We start from the raw sequence: 13,646 nt of genomic DNA on the forward strand, positions 1-13,646 counted from the left end.
AGAGTTTTTTCCCCAGACCAATTTGTCTCTTTAATTACTGCATGACCCTGGTACATTTAGTTTTTAGTCATAAGCCTCCCCAAAGCCATATTGTGAAATAGTGTGTGCGTTTCTCCAAAAGACAATCCCACAGGTTACCCCAAAGCCTTAAGCCAAAACACACACTCACTCACACACACACACACACACACACACACACACACACACACACACACACACACACACACGCACACACACACAGTACTAACACAGGATGATGGAGGTTTAAACCTTAACAACACGTTGTGGATATAAATACGGGTAAACAGTGACTGGTAACAAAAACATTGCTGACTCAACTGTCAATACAGTTGTCAAATACCATTATGAAATAAGCTTTCATAATTGGAAACCTTCAGATGCAAATGCTCCAACTACTGTTTAACAACTCTAGCTCCATCATCAATGGAGCAAACTTAGGCAGTAGTGGCTCAAATGGCTCTGAGCACTATGGGACTCAACTTCTGAGGTCATTAGTCCCCTAGAACTTAGAACTAGTTAAACCTAACTAACCTAAGGACATCACACACATCCATGCCCGAGGCAGGATTCGAACCGGCGACCGTTGCAGCCTCGCGGTTCCAGACTGCAGCGCCTAGAACCGCACGGCCACTTCGTTAGGCAGTAGTGACAGCCACTTAGGCAGCGGTATCATATGGACATCAAGACCATCTGGTATTATCTGATGTTGGCAATCATGCCGAAATAGGCCTATTGCAATTAAATATAACAATCCAACACAGCACCGACTAGATCTCAGGGCATAATATATAATGTTGTTACACAACATGTACGATACAGTGGGCCCAGATGAGTACAAATATAACTTTTTTTATTTATGAACCATTTTCATTCAATTTGCTGTCATTGGAAATTTAGAGGAAATAACTATGAAATAGAATTATTAAAGTACTGGAATTATGCATACCAATATTTACAAACAGATCTGTAATGAATGCCACTTATGAAGACAGTATTTTTATTTGCAATTTTCAAGAAATAACCCCCCCCCCCCCCCCAAAAAAAAAAAAAAAAAAAAAAAAAGAGGGGGAGACACAAGTTTCACCATCTTAATTTTTGTTTCATATAATGATTGTTAACATGTTTTTCAATTTAAAAAAAATCGGAATGGTGTTTTTCCTTTTTTGCTAGATCTCATAGTTTTTCAATAAAGCTCTAATGATTGTTGCTTCATACAGCTAAACAACGATAATATATGAAACAAAAGTGAAAAATTCAGTTTAACAGTAATTCATGGCGCTCAATGCCCATGTTCTGAAAAATTCAATCTGGCAGCAACTCGCAGCCAACACAGACCGTGTGATTGTTAGTTTTTTGTGTGTGTGTGATTTTTTTATCTCTGGAGAACTTTTCAGTCTTTTGATTTTGTGCTTTCTATGTCAGTGTCTCTTCTGTCTGATAAGTTATTTGAAAGTAATACATTAGTTTTAGCAGGTGAAAGAAGTGTGACTGTTGTGAATTGTAGCAGTTTTATAGTTGTTCTTATTCAGAGCATGCTACATGGAGATTTCCACTATGTCACAAAATCTTATTTGTTCCCTAACATCAGTGCTAGAGATCACATAAAGTAGTCATGCACACTCTAGCCTTTCCCCCATACAATTTTTTCATAATTGTGTCAGAAAAAGTTTAAATTATTCAGTTCTTTTCTGCATCATGCGCACTTCATTTAGAATTCATTATGGGAAAGAGCATGTTCTATAAGTTCTGTGACAGCAGAGGCATGTCAGAAGAAAAGTAGCAGTAGTAAAGAGATTGATTTAATAGATGTGTGAAGTCTGAATCAGACTGATATTGAATTACTGAAGCTAAGAAGTATCTGTGAAAATGGTGACAATGTCTGTTCTTCTCATAAAGGGTTCTATTTGGGAACATTTGAAGACAACGATTTAATGTGCCCCTTTCAAGAAGCATGGCAAAAAAACTTTGAAGAACTCTTTGAAAATTGTTTCTTTAACCTTTGGAAGGAAATAGAAAAGTCTTGGACTTCTCCCAGATACTAAGACTTGTGTAACCTGCCATAAGGCCATGTGACCTCTCACATTGCGTAGCTATATGGCTGAATATGAAGCTAACAATCCAGAATACAGACCAGATCCATCTACATTTCTCAAAAACTTAATGAACATTGTGACTTACTTGAAAGTTCACCATTTAATTGTTGTACATTTTAAAAAAAAAACAGGCATCCAGAATACATTCGATCCAGGTCTTGTTGCTTAGCATTACAATTCCAGCAAGCAACATCGAAAGTGCAACATGTTCCAGTGAATAATGTCTCAAGAAAATGGCCGTCCTGACTGCACAGACTGTAATACTTTAATGCAAAAATTTTGAGAAGCTCTGTTAAAGAAGAACTGCAAATACTTACTTTAGCACCAACCTCATAGGGGAAAGAAAATGCTATGGAATACGTGATAAAGAAATCAAGGCTGAAGATGGCTGTTTGTCAAAAGAAACCTATAATGTGGGAAACAGAATATGTAAGGATGTGGAAACCCATGTGCCAACTTTTTACTATGATGATAAGTCGAATTTCTGATTATAAAAAAACACACTAGCCATTCCTTCAGAAAGTGGCAAAAAATTTTATAAGAGCGAAACATTCATTTTCAATAATCTGAAATAAGTGTAATTAGCTTCCAAAGAAAAATATGCTTCCATAAAACTGATTTTACGAAGATTGCCCAAAAGAATATGTTACTACAAAAATTGTGGAATGCATAACGTAACTTATGCGTGTCCATTTACCACCAAAATTAAAACTACTGAAGCATGTTGGTTGTGTAAAAGAACCATACTCTTAACTTTTATAGAGACTTGTTTACAATCTGGAAAATGAGGGGCATATGCGGCATTGCTGTTCTCCGTGTCTTGAAGAATACAAACTGCACAATTTTTTGCTAGAGCTAGAATTCTTACAAGATGCTAAAAATTTAATTTTCAAGCATAGACTGCAAACTGATTGACCTACACTGGACACATTAATGGAGAACATCAACGAATTTGTCAAGTATTTCATCCCAGAACTTAAAACCTCGACACAACATTGTTACGTATCGAAATATCAGACCCATTACTTAATCAAGCAAAGAAAACTCCCTGATATTTCCTGCATCATTGCAGTGGATTCTGAAGGAAATAGACATGTCTGTGTCAGGATTTCTCTGGCAGAACATTCAAGTCACCCTTCATCCTTTCGTTGTCTACTATAAAACATAGGATTCCATTAAGTCAATGTCACTGTGTTGTATAAGATTGGAAAATCCAGGATGGAATGTAACAATATCATGAAAAGGATTGTATTGTATAAGAACAACAATGTAGGGAAGCGCACCCACACGCACACGGATGTGTTGGGAGAGGGCTGCAAATAAACAGGGTGGGTGATAAGAATAGGGAGGAGATGATAGAACAGAGAGAGTGGAAACTGTTGGGTGGAGGGTGTGGAAACAGTATACTACTGTAGGTTGAGTCCTTTCATCTCTTCCTCATTTTCATCTCCCATCTCCCACCCTGTTTATTTGCAGCCTCCATCAACACATTCGCCTGTCTTTCCCTGCTCCTCTCCTCTTTTGGTCTTTTTTATCCCACCTCTCTGCCCCACAACTGCCTCATCTACATCTACATGATTACTCTGCAATTCACATTTAAGTGCTTGGCAGAGGGTTCATCGAACCACAATCACACTATCTCCCTACCATTCCACTCCCGAACAGCGCACGGGTAAAACGAACACCTAAACCTTTCTCTTCGAGCTCTGATTTCTCTTATTTTATTTTGATGATCATTCCTACCTATGTAGCTTGGGCTCAACAAAATATTTTCGCATTCGGAAGAGAAAGTTGGTGACTGAAATTTCATAAATAGATCTTGCCGCGACGAAAAACGTCTTTGCTTTAATGACTTCCATCCCAACTCGCGTATCATATCTGCCACACTCTCTCCCCTATTACGTGATAATACAAAACGAGCTGCCCTTTTTTGCACCCTTTCGATGTCCTCCGTCAATCCCACCTGGTAAGGATAACACACCGCACAGCAATATTCTAACAGAGGACGAACGAGTGTAGTGTAAGCTGTCTCTTTAGTGAACTTGTTGCATCTTCTAAGTGTCCTGCCAATGAAACACAACCATTGGCTCGCCTTCCCCAGAATATTATCTATGTGGTCATTCCAACTGAAGTTGTTCATAATTTTAACACCCAGGTATTGACAGCCTTGAGAATTGTACTATTTATCGAGTAATCAAATTCCAACGGATTTCTTTTGGAACTCATGTGGATCACCTCACACTTTTCGTTATTTAGCGTCAACTGCCACCTGCCACACCATACAGCAATCTTTTCTAAATCGCTTTGTAACTGATACTGGTCTTCGAATAACCTTACTAGATGGTAAATTACAGCATCATCTGCGAACAACCTAAGAGAACTGCTCAGATTGTCACCCAGGTCATTTATATAGATCAGGAACAGCAGAGGTCCCAGGACACTTCCCTGGGGAACACCTGATATCACTTCAGTTTTACTCGATGATTTGCCATCTATTACTACGAACTGCGATCTTCCTGACAGGAAATCATTAATCCAGTCGCACAACTGAAACGATACCCCATAGGCCCGCAGCTTGATTAGAAGTCGCTTGTGAGGAACGGTGTCAAAAGCTTTCCGGAAATCTAGAAATACAGAATCAACTTGAGATCCCCTGCACCTGTTAGCAGTCTGGACCATGCACACTTCACCAGACAGTGTTAGTCTCTCTCCCCACCCAAACACTATCCCTTCCCCTTCCTCACTCCCTCCAGATTGTTGCTTGCATCCCTGGGACGTGTAATGTTGCATTCCGGCCCGCGACACCAAAGTTGGTGGTCGTGTGTGCATGAGGTGTGCTTACTTGGTGTGTGTGTGTGTGTGTGTGTGTGTGTGTGTCCTTTTTACTAACAAAGGCTGTGGCCGAAAGCTATATGTGATGTCTTAATTGTGCCTGTCTCCAACATGGCATGTCCTCTTTATAATCAGTAGCAATCAGTCTTCCTACATTGTCGATATTCCTCCTGGATTGCTTGAAGCATGATATAAACACATTCTAAGTTTTCCAAAAAACCAGTATCACCTATATAATGAAACAAATACCACACATCCAACCTGTTATTTACTTCAGTGATGGCAGCTTTGCACAATACAAAAACTTTAAGCACATATAAATTTTGTGCCACCACAAGCAAAATGATGGGGTGACTGCAGAATGTAAATTTTTTGCCACTAGTCATGGCAAAAATGCACATGATGGAGTTGTTGGTATTATTAAACATTTAGCAACAAGAACACATTTACAGAATCTATGTGACAATCACATTTTAAGTTCAAAAGATCTGTTTACATTTGCCAAAACTCATGTTCCAAGAGCAAAAACATTTCATTTAATGACAAAGGAGATAAAATACCCAAGTATGTTACAAAAACAGTATGAAGCTGGTTCTACCACTCCTGGGACAAAAGTTAATCATCTTTTCAAACCACAAAGTGAAAGCAGTTTACTGATGCAGTGTGTTCCATCACTGACTAAATTCATACAAGTTTATCTTGGGCTTCAAAACACCACCTCTGTCACTATTAAAGAAGAAAAGTTTGTCGTACGTATCTATGATAACCAATGGCGGCTTGGAAAAATTCTGTAGACCTGTGAAGACAAGAGATGCAAAAGAGAAATTCATGAAACCAAGTGCACTTTCCTCAGTTCATTCGTTGCCACATGCTGATGTTTGCTGGATCCCTTTTTCAAAACATTTTAATGACTTTCCCTGCCACAAGCACATGCACAAATCATTTATATAGTTTTGGATCAGACACAATATTCCCCAGTGAAAGCTTGTTTGAAAGAATGAACTCTTTTTAGAATGTTACGAAAGTTGTTTTGTGCCCTCAAAGCTCGTTTGTTCTACAAAGCACAATAGGAAATGAATATACATATACATTTGTGTTCTTTCAGTCTTAAATCACTAAACAGAACAAACACCCTTATATTTTTTATACTGAAAAGTATGATAATAGGGATTATGTGAAACAAAAATTAAGATAGTAGAACTTGTGGTTTTGGTGAAAAAAATTTCTGAAATTTGGAAATAAATAAAAATAATCTGTAGAGATGACTTTCATCTTTCATTACTGATTTGTAAACATTTGTACCCATAACTCTGGAATTTTAATAATTTTATGTCGTGATTGACCATTTTATCTTTCCATGATGCCACACTTAATGAAACTGAGTTATAAATAAAGAAGTTATAGTGGTTACATAATTTTGACCCACTTCTCCTACCGAGGCCAGTTTGTGAAAATGACACTTTTCAAACTGACACTGATTGTACTTTTGATCAAAAATAATCTGGAAAAAAATGTTTTACGCTTCTTTCATTGTGATATTTACTTTCTCACACGAATCTTTCACAAACATTTACGACACGAGGGCAACAAGATTTCTTACTTTTGGGTGATTTTAAATTAAATGAGCCTCAATCTTTTCTATATGTGTGATTTAACTTTAATAAAGTACAAAAAAGTAGGCAATATTAATCAATACTCACCAGTCTTTTACTGTTTTTGCTGTGGGTGCATTTCTGATGACACTTAGAGTGTGCTGTTCTAGTGATAACAGGGGGTTCTTCAACTAGGGGTTGTACTTTGTTGCCAGTTCGAGAACCAGTCTGCTCAACTGCCTTTACCTTGTTACTCAACGATTTTTCAGCGTCAGTAATTTTCATTTCTACAGATTCGCTGGAACAATCCTTTGTCTCAAATATGTTTTTTGCTGACTTATTTAAACTGATGAAGTTAGGCTGAAGTCGCTCTGATCGATTTACTTTAAAATTAATGTCTTCCAATCCAATTATATCATTGCATGCTGCAACGACTGGATCAGAAGGGTGATCAGCAAAAGACGGATTCAAAACACCTCTTCCATTCTGCACGCAACCATTTGAAGAAAACTTCAAATCTTTTGTACTAAAGTTCAACTCATCTTTATGAAGAGTGGAATGCATATTAAATGCTCTGTTAGTCTTTGCAGCAATACCGTTCTTTGACTCATCACTTGCCAAATGATCTATAACGTCAACTAAAATTTTTTCTACAAGGTTGTTAGCAAAACTATGTACTGCAGTTGGCTGGATCACTTGAGTGTTAGTTTCCTCTTGAGGAGAGTAGAGACATTCTTTTACTTCAGATAGTGCATTCTGGATATCTGAAAATCTGGAATCTCTTAGTGAGGAGCGCCATGATGTTCTAAAAGAACAGTTACAACTATCCATCGGTTTAGCCGGTCTACTCCAATGAGTGAACCAATAATCCTCTGATGACTGCTCTGAAGTATTGGATATCATTGAATGGCTTCTCCTTTTATAATCACTGCACTCAATGTCAGGTGATAATATTTTAGAGCAGTTCCTCGAATTTGTAGCAGTTGGCTGGCTGACATTGCCTGTAAGGCTGTCCCTGATGGGTGGAATTTTTGACTCATAGTCCATATGGATAACTCTAATCAATTTTTGCGTGCTTAAAACGATGAATTTATTTTCCACCAGATTGCTTGCAGATGGATGCACCTGGCGCCTGCTCTGCAAGCATGGCAACCACCGCATGCAGCACCTAAAGTAATTGAAAAAATCATTCTGTGGTGACTCCAGCCTTGACTGAAAATTTGGGCTGCTGCTCATTCTGTGTCATACTGGTGTGCAGACCTGAAAATAAAATTTGTCTTTGGTAAACAAGCAACACAAATGACTACAAATGAGACACACATGAAATTAATAATTCAATAATTAGCAAGACAACTGAAGAGGGGTGAGTGTTTTTGGATTCAGCCTGAAATGATACGCAACACTTGCATGGTGAAAATGAAATAGAATAATGGAACTGCTGAGCAGTGAAGAACACAAGTCTCAGGAATGGGAATGCTCATTCAACTACAAGTAGACTGTCCTGTGCATGATCCAACGGGCAGTTAATGAATGAATAAACATGGACATTATCAAAGCTTTTGATATGGGTAAACAGGAAAAAGCTGAGGTGTCACGAAAAGCAGGAGCACAAGAGATAGCTAACGTCTACACTCTGGAATCATTATGAACTGCATGACGGAGGGAAAACGTGAAAATTTCCTGCATGAAGATGAAAGTAATGGTCTTTAATGGACAAGGATCAAAAAATATCAAAGATTACAATCAATAATGAAACAACAGAAGTAGAACAATGTTATAGATTTACGGTATTCAAAAAGACTTAATACTGTAGCCAAAATGCTCAATAATTAAAAAATCAATTTTAATCTTTGGAAAACTACAAAATACTTCAGAAATATAGTGCGTATGGCAACATTAGTAATGGAAGTCCTCACACTCAAATTTTAAAAGAAGAGTATATATGAGATTTCTTAGAGTGAAATGGTATACAAGAACAAGCAGGATTACAAATGAAACACTAAGAAAACTGCAGGTATAAAGCCTCAATGAAAGTATGCATCGAAAGAGTTTCAGATAGAGCGACCAACTGGAAAGAAAGAAACAGTGAAAGATTATAAATGTTGTGGCAGACAGAGTGGGCAGACCACACGACAGGTGGAAACTGTTGTAAGCAGTATTTCCTGATATCTGAAGTGAAGAAGAAAGGCAGATAAAGAAATTACTGCCAAAATTTCTTCATTCAAAACTTGTTGAGCAGTTACAAATAGGAAAATTACCTTCCTAGTAGTTACCTTGCAGCATTATTATAATGCAAAAGAACTTCTCACAAATTAGAAAGCATGTGAGAAAGATAGGATAAACTGAAGTAATTTTTGAGAACATTTCTCGTAGAGAACAGTGGCTCTTCTTAGGACTTTAAAATGAACATAAACAGACTCGACCACAAGGAACCTTCATTTTTGTGGTTACCGGTTTTGGTCAGTTACTGACCATCTTCAGACCTCATACCATGATGGTAGGTGGTGGCGGAGAACAGAGCAAGCATTATGGATTAAACTGAGCAGTTGATGTTCATGGACTCCATAACTTCTTCTCCATTCTCCACCACCATCTACCACCATGGTATTAGGTCTGAAGATGGTCACTAACTGACAGAAATTGGTTACCACAAAAGTAGCGGTTTCTTGGGGTTGAGGCTGTTTATGTTCATTACAAACTGAAGTGTTTGATACTGCTACACCAATTCAACCTAACTGACCCCTTTCACCTTAATTTACATCTCTGAACATGCTACAGATCAGAATGTAACAATATTTAAGATTTTTTATTTAAATTCATTGGTTACACCAAACTGTAATCACCTTGTCACTTCCCAAGCTAACCTAGACCTTCAGTTGTCCTACAGATTAGTGTGTCACTACATTATATAGTGCTCTGTTCCCTTCTGTTTGTGCAAGTATGGCAACACACACCATGCTGCATTACGTAGCTGTATGACGACGACGTCCAGAATTGGTAGGTTCAGTTGACCTGAATGATAAGTAAGATTATTATGTTACAGTGATTACTTAATATATGTGTGGAAGAATACATTTATTTACCATCAATCATCATAACAAAAAATTAGAACTACTGTAAAAGAACATGTATGAAACTGTTAATGTTTATGTGGTCAGTTGCCGATGTATCAGTTGTTGCCTTATGCCTCAAGATCTTTGCTTGATGTTTACTTAACGATTATTCTGACATCTTGGAAACATGAGTAGTTGGCATTATCGAAGAGTCGTCCTCCACCGACACCGACAGTGGAGAATGAATGTTGGAAACAGATGCCACTCACACTGGCGAAATGACACGAAAATCATCAAACAACTGTTGACCAAAGGTCCTGAGGCAGAAGCTAATAGGCAACATGTCAAAACATGAGGTTTTGGATTAGTCAGTGGAAAGACAAGACAATGTCAAATAAAGAAAAATCAAAAAGTGTTCCACAATTCTCACAATCTATAATGACAAGCAGCAACAATGTTGTAAGATTGGTTTCATATGTACATTTCTTTCTGTGTATGAATTTGTGCATTTAACTCCAAAAGCTGTCAGCAGCGCTCTCAAGCCTTCATCTTTCACAGATGCATTACGTGAGACACAAAAGTCACTTGCATCAGCAGATGCTGGGAAGATATTGGGAAAAACTCTTCTCACTGTAGAGTACAAGCAACTTTATAAGACCTCTGAACCACATACACTTCCGACAGTGACAGGAAGCGGATTCTTATGACACATGGATTTCGAGCTGTGAGTGGTAGACAGACTATTACAACATGCTCAAGTTGTGAAGTCTTACTGCTCTTTATTCCTGGTTTGAGTGCACAGAACACTCTAAAACTCCCTGCAAATTTCCCAATTTTATGAAATCTGGATTTGTTGCTATTTCTTGTCTAGGAACGACTTTAAAATACAGAGAGTTTATCGGAGACACAATGACATATATATGACAGATGGATTTCGAGCTGCAAGCGGCAGACCAGCAGGTACGTAAAAAACGAATACACGAGTGAACAGCAGAAGTAAAACAAGTTTGTTAGAACAGCTATGTAAAACAGTTAAGCTTAAGAGCCCCAACATACCTTTGCTAGATAAGCAATAAAACCGACTGATAACCTTAAAAATGTACTTTATGTGCGATGAGTGGCAAACGATTAACTATCAAATTCCACACCATACGCAGTATTTATAACAACCACCAGACTGATGATTTCAAGGGCAATGAATGCGCCTATATACAAAATGGGAGTGCTAGCTTACATGCAAACTGTAATAAATTCTACAACAACTGAAGCACAAGTACACATTAAACCTTATAAAAGCATATAAAATGATTAACAAACAACAGTATGAAAATAAAATTATTACTGTGTAAAGGGAAAATCAACGGAAGGCAAACTGTTCAAATTTTATCATCATTTTATGGTGACACCATGGTCCATTGGAATATCTTCGACTCAGCGATGTCCACTTCCTGCTAGTGACGCCAGACTTCAGTTCACTTATTTGTGTTTCCTGCCAGCCTCGTCTCCAGGATACTGTACAGTTTCATGTACCACGGCTGTTCCAGTATGGCGAGGGCTGGGGCAGACCACCACACCCAGACTGCCGCTGCCCGTTCGGGAGCAGATGAGGCAACGGGGCGTCCTGCCAACCCCTCAATGGGCTGACAAGGCTGAGGTGCCCTCCCTTAGAGAGATGGCAAAAACCCCTTCGCAAATAGACAGTAAAACCAGGTCAGCTGCTGATGCATCATCCGCTAACACCAGGTGGTAGCAATTCAGGATGATTAAGGGTCTGCCTCAGGATGACTAGGTTAGGACAGTCCAGCAAAATGAGGACCACCATCAAATGAGCAATACGACGACAGTGGGGTGGTCCCTCATGATGGAGGAGATGACCATGAGTCAGTCAAGTATGGCCAATGTGGAGCTGGCAAAGGACAGTGGAGACCTTGTGAGAGGCCCATATGGAGGACCTCCACAAATTTGTGGTCTCCTTTGCCACATGTAGTTTGTTTGGCAAAGTCCAATTACACTGTTCAGTATCGAAATCCTTAGAACTTGACAGCATAATACTGAGCAAAGATCTGATTCCAGAATACCGATCTCAAAAGGTGGCCAATTGGGCCAGCATGTCAGTGAGTTCATTTCCGGGAATCACAACATGACCTGGGGTTCACACCAAGAGAGACCAAACATCCAAATTGCTCAAGGGCAAGTAGGAAATTCTGGATAATCAATCAAGGGATGATAAGTTTAACATTGGTCAAGAGCTTGTAAACTGCTCATAGATTTGCACAGATGAGGAAGAACACTCTGATAATCTAGATGAGACTGGACCAATGTTGTGTAAAGCAGTATTAGGGCAGCGCAGTCTGCACCACAGTTGGTGTTGCTAAGATGTAGATAAGCATCGGGTTGTGCCTGCTTTAGTAGTGGAAGATGGAGAAGCCATGTCAACTAGGCATCAAAGATATGTCCTGAAAAACGATGCGAGTCCACCACATTGAGGAAAGAGGGACTGGCCAAGAAGGTACAGGTTCTGGTGGGCGTGGACTGTACGGTGATGACAGAAATGCGTAACGCAGGACTTGGCAGCTGAAAAATGGAATCCATGAGAGAAAGCCTAAGTTTGTGCTCAGTCTGTTGCTCCCTGGAGTCTGCATTCAGCAACATATATCGCAGTCAAACAAAAATAAATGCGAAAATTATCAGCATACATAGTTGGGGACACTTTAGGTCACACAATCACCACCAGACCTTTGATAGCCACTAAAATTGGGGACACTCAAAACAGAACCATGCGTATCCCATTCTCCTGCAGATGGGATATGTTACAGGAGGCACCAACCTATACCTGAAAAGTGAGACACGAATGTAAGTTCTGGATACAAATTGGTAACAGACCACAGAGGCTAATTCGTGTAAGGTGACAAGGATGTGATTGTGCTACGTGGTACCATATGCTTTATGCAGATTGAAAAGATCTGCTACAAGGTGTTGATGCTGGGCAAAAACCATTCAGATGGCAAACTCCACAGGGTCTAAACTACGTGTAGGAGAGTCACTCAGCAAAAACAACTCTGGGCTGAAGCGAAAATGTCCTGGGATTCAAGGATCCAATACAGAATTCGACTCACCATACTTTCGAGTAACTTGGAGAGGGCATTGGTTAAACTGATCAGATAACAGCTGTCCATCTGAATAGGTGGTTTACTCTATTTCAAAACTGGAATAATGACACTTTCTTGCCATTGGAAAGGGAAATTTCCCCCTCGCTCCAGCAATGGTTAAAAAGTGCAAGTATATGACACTGGCTAGCCCTCGATAAGTGCTGAAACATCTGGTTGTGCACCCATTCTGGTCCAGGAGCGGTGTCAGTGTAGACAGGAAGGGCGCTGGCAAATTCCCACTTGTTAAACAGGGCGTTATACGGCTCTAGGTGGCATAGAACGAAAGATACAGGGGGGACATTCGTGATGATGTTTGAGAAGACGGAACGCAGGCAGATAGTGGACTGATGCGGAGACTTGGGTGAAACAATAAGCAAAATGCTCAGCAATAGATTATTATTATTATTATTATTATTATTTCTTTCTTGTCTCAGACGTTATGTCTGGTTAAAAATGGAAGGTGACACGGACCTTGATCAAGCGTGACTTCCTTTCAACTGTACGGTATATGTTACATTGCATTTAGGAACTTTCGGGTAATTGAACAAGTGTCAATAATTACAGATTTCTGTAGTTGTATATATAAGTTTGGATGTAGCTGTATTGCATTGATGTACTCGTGGATATTGTGTGGTATGACTCCTGTAGTTCATAGTATAATTGGTATAATGTCAACTTTATCCTGATGCCACATGTCCTTGACTTCCTCAGCCAGTTGGACGTATTTTTCAATTTTTTCTCCTGTTTTCTTTTGTATATTTGTTGTATTGGGTATGGATATTTCGATTAGTTGTGTTAATTTCTTCTTTTTATTGGTGAGTATGATGTCAGGTTTGTTATGTGGTGTTGTTTTATCTGTTATAATGGTTCTCTTCCAGTATAATTTGTATTCATCGTTCTCCAGTA

General features: G+C 39.0%; 1 protein-coding gene across 1 annotated transcript in view; it reads right to left on the bottom strand.

Moving 5' to 3' along the window:
- The window catches only part of LOC124798175, a 96,714-nt gene that overhangs the window by 75,190 nt on the left and 7,878 nt on the right, over positions 1-13,646 (bottom strand). The window contains exon 2 of the mRNA XM_047261459.1: positions 6,647-7,798. Within this exon, the coding sequence (XP_047117415.1) occupies positions 6,647-7,774 (1,128 nt within the window). The 5' untranslated portion in view covers positions 7,775-7,798. The remainder of the gene's footprint in view (positions 1-6,646; positions 7,799-13,646) is intronic.

This window comes from Schistocerca piceifrons, chromosome 5 (genome assembly GCF_021461385.2).
Source record: "Schistocerca piceifrons isolate TAMUIC-IGC-003096 chromosome 5, iqSchPice1.1, whole genome shotgun sequence".
Classification (NCBI taxonomy): Eukaryota; Metazoa; Arthropoda; class Insecta; order Orthoptera; family Acrididae; genus Schistocerca; species Schistocerca piceifrons.